Source organism: Gossypium hirsutum, chromosome A09 (genome assembly GCF_007990345.1).
Source record: "Gossypium hirsutum isolate 1008001.06 chromosome A09, Gossypium_hirsutum_v2.1, whole genome shotgun sequence".
Lineage (NCBI taxonomy): Eukaryota > Viridiplantae > Streptophyta > Magnoliopsida > Malvales > Malvaceae > Gossypium > Gossypium hirsutum.
Genome location: NC_053432.1, coordinates 5,517,522 through 5,526,463, shown reverse-complemented (window position 1 = coordinate 5,526,463; position 8,942 = coordinate 5,517,522). Strand labels below are relative to the sequence as shown.

At 31.2% G+C, this 8,942-nt stretch overlaps 1 protein-coding gene across 1 annotated transcript; it reads left to right on the top strand.

The window, feature by feature from the left end:
- The first annotated feature begins 470 nt into the window (after positions 1 to 470).
- LOC107947983 (probable leucine-rich repeat receptor-like protein kinase At1g35710) lies at positions 471 to 3,645 on the top strand. The gene is made up of 2 exons (XM_041077449.1): positions 471 to 2,950; positions 3,185 to 3,645. The coding sequence occupies exons 1-2, from the start codon at positions 508 to 510 to the stop codon at positions 3,571 to 3,573; spliced, it is 2,832 nt and encodes a 943-aa protein (XP_040933383.1). The 5' UTR covers positions 471 to 507; the 3' UTR covers positions 3,574 to 3,645.
- Positions 3,646 to 8,942: the final 5,297 nt, after the last annotated feature.

The window sequence follows — 8,942 nt, the reverse complement described above, 5'->3', positions numbered from 1 at the left end:
TGGAATATATAATTTCAACGCATTACTAAATTTGAAAAAATATTTTCTAAGATAGAATAGTATGTATATACATATATCCCTTTTATTTATATATAACCTAAAGTTGAATATTATATGAGATAGTCCTTTATGATATAATTACAGGTCCTATGCCAGCAGTTGTTGGAAATTTGAAAAATCTTGTGAGTTTAAATATATCAACGAACAAATTGGTTGGTCCAATCTGACATTGCTTTATGGAGTGGTATTAGTAAAATAAAAAAAAGCATCGCATTTTATTCAATTATCACCTTCTTAGAAGCTTCAACAAAGAAAGACACAACATTTGCTATAACTTCCAGTTTACTTCTAAGAGACGAAGACAAGTCCTTAACATAATATTAATCAATCTGTGTTAGACAATGCCTAAAGACTTTGAAATTAATATATATCCAATAAAATTAAATCTGTTTTATATGTATTTAAATAAGCTCAAGTTTGAGAATTGGAGTCCTCAACTTCATAGCTATGAAATCCTACTTTTACACTTCTATCCCTACCTTCTTTTTACTCTCTATAATTGTGATCACTAGTGGAATTACAAGAGCAACGAACGATGATTCTAAATGGCTGGCAGCAGAGGCACAAGCCTTGATGGAAACAGGGTGGTGGAGTAATTATAAAAAGAGAGTTGGAAACCATTGTATGTGGCCTGGTATTCGATGCAATGCTGGAAGTGTCGTCGATATTGATCTTAGTGGCCATGGTCTGAATGGGAGCATAACACCTCAAATAGGAGCACTTTCAAAGCTCAGGTACCTCAACCTGTCTTGGAATATCCTTACAGGTGAGTTACCTTCTTCAATTGGAAACCTCACTCAATTGGCAGTGCTTGATGTTTCTTGTAATTATATTTATTCCAATATTCCACCAAATATTGGAAAGCTAGAGAGTATGGTTGATCTTGATCTCTCAAACAACGGGCTTATTGGTCCAATCCCATCTTCTTTCAGCAACTTAACCAATCTTGCCTCGTTGTACCTTCAAAGCAACCAACTTATTGGATCCATTCCACAAGAAATTTGGAGACTAAGGAATTTGGTTGCATTAGATCTATCCTCCAATAGGCTTGTTGGTCCAATCTCATCTTCTGTCAGCAACTTAACCAATCTTGCCTCGTTGTACCTTCAAAGCAACAAACTTAATGGATCCATTCCACAAGAAATTGGGAGACTAAAGAATTTGGTTGCATTAGATCTATCCTCCAATAGGCTTGTTGGTCCAATCCCATCTTCTGTCAGCTACTTAACCAATCTTGCCTCGTTGTACCTTCAAAGCAACCAACTTAATGGATCCATTCCAGAAGATATTGGGAGACTAACGAATTTGGTTGAATTGGATCTATCCTCCAATAGTCTTGTTGGTCCAATACCATCTTCGGTCAGCAACTTAACCAATCTTACCTCGTTGGACCTTCAAAGCAACCAACTTAGTGGATCCATTCCACAAGAAATTGGGAGACTAACGAATTTGGTTGCATTCGATCTATCCGACAATAGGCTTGTTGGTCCAATCCCATCTTCTGTCAGCAACTTAACCAATCTTGCCTCGTTGGACCTTCAAAGCAACCAACTTGATGGATCCATTCCACAAGAAATTGGGAGATTAACGAATTTGGTTGCATTCGATCTATCCTACAATAGGCTTGTTGGTCCAATCCCATCTTCTGTCAGCAACTTAACCAATCTTGCCTCGTTGGACCTTCAAAGCAACCAACTTGATGGATCCATTCCACAAGAAATTGGGAGACTAACGAATTTGGTTGAATTGGATCTATCCTCCAATAGTCTTGTTGGTCCAATACCATCTTCTGTCAGCAACTTAACCAATCTTACCTCGTTGTTCCTTCAAATCAACCAACTTAATGAATCTATTCCAGAAGATATTGGGAGACTAACGAATTTGCTTGAATTGGATCTATCCTCCAATAGTCTTGTTGGTCTAATACCATCTTCTGTCAGCAACTTAACCAATCTTAACTCGTTGTTCCTTCAAAGCAACCAACTTAGTGGACCCATTCCAGAAGATATTGGGAGACTAACGAATTTGATTAATTTGAATCTATCCTCCAATTGGCTTTCAGGTCACATCCCTTCCTCTCTCGGCCAGTTAACATCTGTCGCTCTCTATGATAACAAGTATTTATGTGGTTCCATTCAAGGCTTCCTTCCTTGCCCTTCAACGAATCACAATCTGGGCGTCATTATTCTTGTCCTGACAGTGTTGTTTCTTATCTCATACTTTGCATTGCTGATATTCATCCTTTGCCGACAATATAGAGCTAAAGCTTTGAAACATATTCCAAGTCCAACCAAAAATGGAGATTTATTTTGTATTTGGAATTTTGATGGAAAGATTGCATTTGAAGACATCATCAGAGCAACGGAGGATTTTGATATCAAATATTGCATTGGAACGGGTGGTTATGGCAGTGTTTACAGAGCAGTCTTACCAAGTGGCAAAGTTGTTGCCTTAAAAAAACTCCACCGATTGGAAGCGGAGCAACCGGCTTACGACACAAGTTTCCGAAATGAGATCAAGTTTTTAACAGAAATACGACACAAGAACATCGTCAAGCTCCACGGATTTTGTCTCCACAACCGTTGCATGTTCTTGATTTATGAATATATGGAAAAGGGAAGCTTGTTTTATGCCTTGAGCATTGATGAGGAAGCTGTGGAATTGGATTGGACCAAAAGAGTGAACATTGTCAAAGGTGTCGCACATGCTCTATCTTACATGCATCATGATTGCAACCCTCCAATTGTTCATCGAGACATCTCAAGCAATAACATTTTGTTGAACTCTGAATTGGAAGCTGTTATTGCTGACTTTGGGACTGCAAGACTTCTTGATCCTGATTCATCTAATCGAACTGTAATTGTTGGGACGTATGGATATATTGCCCCAGGTTCTGCACCTTCACTCTCTTCTTTTCCTTTTTATTTAGTTTCTGCTGCTTATTTGTTGCGAATTACAAATTAGAATAATGAGGGAAACAATTAGGAAAAACAAAATTAAGAAATATCAAATATAAATAAATAAAAAATTAATTCTAGATTGGAGGATTCAAATGCAAACATACATGCTGATTACAAAATATAAATTAACATGTATTTAATTATTTTTGTTGTTGTAATTACAGAACTTGCTTATTCGTTGGTCATGACCGAAAAATGTGATGTTTATAGTTTTGGAGTGCTAGCGTTGGAAGTATTGATGGGAAAGCATCCTGGTGAATTGTTGTCAATACTATCATCATCATTGTCTCGTGTCCAAAATTTCATGCTAAATGAAATTTTGGACCCTCGATTATCAACCCCGAGAAGTCAAAAAATGGCAGGAGACATCGCTTTTATTGCTGTCATTGCTTTTGCATGCTTACGACCTAGACCCAAAGCTCGACCAACAATGAAATTAGTGTCTCAAGAATTCCTACACATCAAGTCTCCAATTACAATGCCTCTTCACGAAATATCATTGATCGAGCTTAAGAATCATGAGATGTTTATGAGCGATGAAAATCACAAATAAATAAATGATTTGAAGTTGATGTAATAATATAGGAACCAATGGAAAGTGATAAATAGAATAAATCTTCAACAAGGCACGACATTGTTATTCATAGTTGCTTTCTTTTTTTCCTATAAAATATTTAAAATTTTTGGTTGAAAGACATGACTTTTAATAATTAGAACTATGTTTTAATAATCAAGATTAATATTTAATTTTAGTTAAAATTTATACAATCTAATAAATAACATATATAAATATCAATAGAAATATTTTTTAAAATTAAATATAACTTAATTTAATTTAATTAATTAGCTTCTTCACAACAGAGTACTTATTTGATTAAAGTAATCAAATCACAAAATGAGTTACATTATAAAATCAAATTTAGTTCCCATATTAACTATCTAAAATTACATTAAATAAAAAAATTATTTGATTTCCATTGTTTTCGTGCATTTCAATTTCGAGGTTGTTAGGTTTTAATTTTATTGAATTTGGTTTAAATGACCTCTTTAAACAGAATCCGCATTTTAATATAATTTTAGAAATAAGTTAAATTTTAACTTAATTTTAGAATTAGAATTAAAAGTTTGGTTCTAAATCATGGTTTAAATTAAATCTCATATTGATTTTTAGGATTGGAACAGAATTTTAAACCTTTAAGGGGCCAAATTGATTTTTTTTTAATTTCAAATTTAGAGTTATTGTTTTTAATTTGCAAATTTAAACACGAAATTAAGACGGATTAAATCAAATTTATTTTATTTTGATTAAATTCAAAATTGAAATTAGTTTGGTGAGTGACTAAAAAATAGAAATAACATGGGATTAAATCAAATTATTATTATCATACCTATTAAAAAAATCGGAATTATTTAAAAAATAGAAAAATTATTATTTTTCCTATTGATGCTGGGTTGTGATAAAGCTGATTACCAGCGTATCATAACATTTTATTGATACTAAGACTAACGCTGTGTTTGGTTCGCCGTATTACCCAATCCATTACGCCCCGATTACGTGCGTATTACAGTACGCCCCTATTCCGGCGTTTGGTTCGCTGTAATAGGTATTACGCGCGTAATCGGTTACGCCCCTAATCCCCAAATTCCCGTGTTTTCCAATCCCTTCCCTTTTCGCTGTATTAGCTATTACTTCCGGCCTCCCTCCCCATCTCCCTGTTTTACCCTCCCTCCCTACCCGACCCTCTCCCTAATCATTTTCGCCGTCCTTTCTCTTCATTTGGATTGAATTACATCGAAGGATCTACCACTAATTTCCCTTCTTTGATCCTCTCAATCAAGGTATTCTCAAATTATTTTCCTACTGTTTTTGGGTTTTTTTAACCCTCTGTTTCATTCAGTCCTTTGGCTTTTTTTTTCCTCCGTTTTTTTCTTCCTTCTCTGTTTCATTGTTTTTTTTTGTTAATTTTGCTTATGTGATTATAAACACAGTGAATTTAGTGTTGGGATAGCTTTGATGTTACTGGGTTTTATTTTTATTTTTACAGTTTCTTTTCTCTTTTTTTCCTACTGGATTTTATGCTGCGTTTGATTGAATCTTTTTGTTAATTTTTGCTTTACTTTCTATTCATATATGTTTATGAGTGATGATAAAAAATGTGAATTTAGTGTTAGAACAGTTTGGTTTTAACGGGTTTGATTTCTTTTTGCTGTCATCCGAAACAACCCAGAGAAGGGTCTTTTGTTGTTAAAGGATTGCTTGAGTGATTCTGGTACATTGCCTTCTTCTTTTACTTTTTGCTCGTTGATTCATGGTTTTGTATCTCAAGGGAATATGGATAGAGCAATTGAGGTGTTGGAGTTGATGACAGGTGATAATGTTAGATACCCTTTTGATAATTCTGTTTGTAGTTCAGTGATTGTTGGTTTTTGTAAGATTGGGAAACCTGAAGTTGCAGTTCGGTTTTTCGAAAATTGTATGAATTCAGGAGCTTTAAAGCCTAATGTTGTTACTTATACAGCTCTTTTAAGCAGTTTTAATCTGTTGGGTAAATTTGATGAGGGTTGTGAGTTGGTTTATAGTATGAAAAAGGAAGGGCTGGCTTTGGATGCTATTCTTTATAGCTGTTGGATGCTATTCTTTATAGCTGTTGGATTCAAAATGCTGAGTGAGCTCTGCATTTGTTGGAGATATTGATGTAAATCCTTGATGAAGTAGCTTATAACTTTTTGTATTTCTTCATCGGGATATGGGGAATGAAGCTATAATAAAACATGTTAATTAAATCTTGTCCTTTCATACTCCTCCATCTCTCTTCCTGTTCTTAGTTTCATATGAACTTGCAATGGTTTCCTATGGGGAGTGAATAAATTCCTTATATCTGCAATTCTGTTTTGTTTTTCAAAATCTTGCATTGCATCAAAATGTTGCATAGTAAGTTGAAATGAAAATTATAGAATTATAAAATCCGGTCAGGGATGCGTATGGCTTGTGGTTGACATCTGTAATATGTGAAATATGGTTTGCTGTTTCATGGATTCTGGATCAATTCCCTAAATGGTGCCCTATAGAACGTGAAACATATCTTGATCGCCTATCTCTGAGGTTTGTGGTGGTGCATGCAGCTTATTAAATTAAGATTTCCAAATACATTTTAACTTTCGTTCATGTGATTTTTGGTGTCACTTTCCTTGCTAAATTTACCTTTTTGGACAGGTATGAGAAAGAAGGGAAACCGTCAGAGTTGGCTAGTGTAGACATTTTTGGTTTATAGTATGAAAATCCAGGCCGTTGGCGATCAAATCAGTAGGAGTTTTGCCTCCGAGGTGGTAGTTCAGCAGAAGTCAGAACAACATATGGAAGAGAGAGCTTCAAATTTATATTCAGCCTTATGGTCAATTGAAGGTTTAACCGACGATCAACGATATGATGCATTGAGTAAAATTCCCGACCATCCAACTCAAATGATCGTTTTCTTTAGTTTACCTTCAGTTGCCCGATTGGAATGGGTTAGGAGATTTCTTTCTTACCATTAAATATCAATGTTCAAACTTTTTGATGTTGTAAAACTATATAACATATGGATTTTAATGTACAATTTCATTTTCATCTAACCTTTTCTTAATATAAGTTAATTATGTTTATGCATAATATAATTCTCAAGTTATATATTGATTTTAGTAAATTCATATAAGAACATTTTATTATTAAGAATTTTATGAAATTATATATCACTATATAATTATATTAATATTAATTATTTTAAATTGTATAAATTCATATAAGAAAATTTTTATTATCAAGAATTTTATGAAATTATATATTATTATTAAATTATATGTAATAATTATTATTTTAAATTATACAAATTCATAAACTATAATCATATTAGTTATAATAATTTTAAATTTTATTAAATCATATATTTAATTAAATCTTATTAGTTATAATCATATATTATGATTTGAGTAAATTCATATAAGAATATTAATTATTAAGAATTTTATTAAATAATATATTTTAATTATATTATATTTAATAATAATTGTTATTTTATATTTTACAGTATCATATTTAATAATATGGTTTGAGTAAATTCATATAAGAATATTAATTATTAAGAATTTTATTAAATTATATATTTTAATTAAAATATATTTATAATAATTATGTTTAAATATGATTAAATTATTTATTATTGATATTAATCTTATTAAAATTTAAATAAAATAATTTACCAAAACAAATTTCTGCTAATTATTAAGAATTTTATTAAATTATATATTTTAATTAAAATATATTAAATAATAATTATGTTTAAATATGATTAAATTATTTATTTTTGATAATAAATAATCTTATTAAAATTTAAATAACAATAACAATAATCATTTACCAAAACAAATTTATGCTAAGGGTATTCTGGTCATTTTAGTTTTCTCCATTATGCTATTACACCTCTATTACATTCAACCAAACACAGTTTTACTATTACGCCTCTATTCCATTACATTCAACCAAACAGTTGATTTGCTATTACACCTCTATTCCATTACACCTCTAATCCAATCCAATACACCTCTAATCCAATACAGCGAACCAAACGTGCTCTAAAGCTTTTGTTGTCTTGTTCTTCACTGCCGACAAGTATTTGTTGATTCTTTTTCTTTTTTCCGAATTATATGATCCCATTCATGGAATGAATTAATGAATTTTTCTTTTCAATTTTAGTGAGATTAATTTTTTTTTAAAGAAATTGGTGCTTGAATAAAGATGAAGATAGAAGTCAATTTAAGCAAGTATATTGCTTTGGAAGTCAAGGTCTTGTATATTTTGGTTTGAGCCATGAGAAGCCTATGACCCACGCGGAAACCATTATTGTCTTCACAATTAGCATTCCTCGAAACCATTAACCATATTCAGAATTTCTCCAAAGTAAACTCAACATATTACACCCTCGACCAAGTAAGTTAATGTTGGTTTAAGCAAGCATATTATGCTCGCACTTCTAACATGGAGCCCTTGATGGATTTTAAGTCTTGTAACTTTGTGCTTCAATCTACATAAAAATCAATTTATTTGATTACTCTCATTTATTTTAGTAAAAGAATGAGTTTCACATATACCAAAAAAGTGTTATATAATTAAGCATTACAAAATTAAGTATTGAATTTAAGTTATAAAATATGTTTGGTATATATTAACAAGTATTAGGTGCAATTGTAAGATATTTTTTACTCTCAATAGAGAATACATGTTCAATCTTAGAGACAACATTGCTGAAAGAGTGTTCTTGAACTCTGAATATAGATCGTAAAACGAACATGTAGAATTTGTGAGATAAATGAAATTTCTGAAAATTTGAAGGTAAAATATTTAAAAGATAATGTTAAAAGAAATAAAATAAGATAAAATATTCTACATGAGGTGATAAGTGACTCTTTTGTCTACTTATCATTTTTCATACTTCATTATTAAAAGAAAGTCTATATTTTATTTTTTTATTATAGATTATCGAAAATTAAGTGACTAAAAATATTATGCATTAGATGACTTTTTTTTCAGTTGATTATCAAACATGCCCAAGTTAAACCCTAATTTGATTTTAGAATTAAAATTAAAAGTTTGGTTTTAAATTAGGGGCTAAATTAAATCTCATCTAGATTTTTGGGGTTAGAACAAAATTTTAAACCATAAGGGAAAATGTTGATTTTTTTTATTTTTATAAATTGGTTATTTTTTAAATTTGCAAATTTGAACACCAAATTAAGGTGGGTTTTATTTTGATTAAATTCAAAATTGAAATTAATTTGGTGAGTGGATGATTGGAAGTGGTATTGTTGTGGTCCAAGTCAAAATTTTAAAGTTCTACCCCGAATTTTCGCACAACTTTCAGGTTTATTTTTGAAGACTTTTTTTAGGTA

Excerpts from the sequence above, each read along its gene's own strand:
- LOC107947983 (XM_041077449.1), top strand. The coding sequence starts at position 508 with ATGAAATCCTACTTTTACACTTCTATCCCTACCTTCTTTTTACTCTCT. Across the intron at positions 2,951-3,184 it reads GTATGGATATATTGCCCCAG|AACTTGCTTATTCGTTGGTC; the intron begins GTTCTGCACCTT and ends TTGTAATTACAG.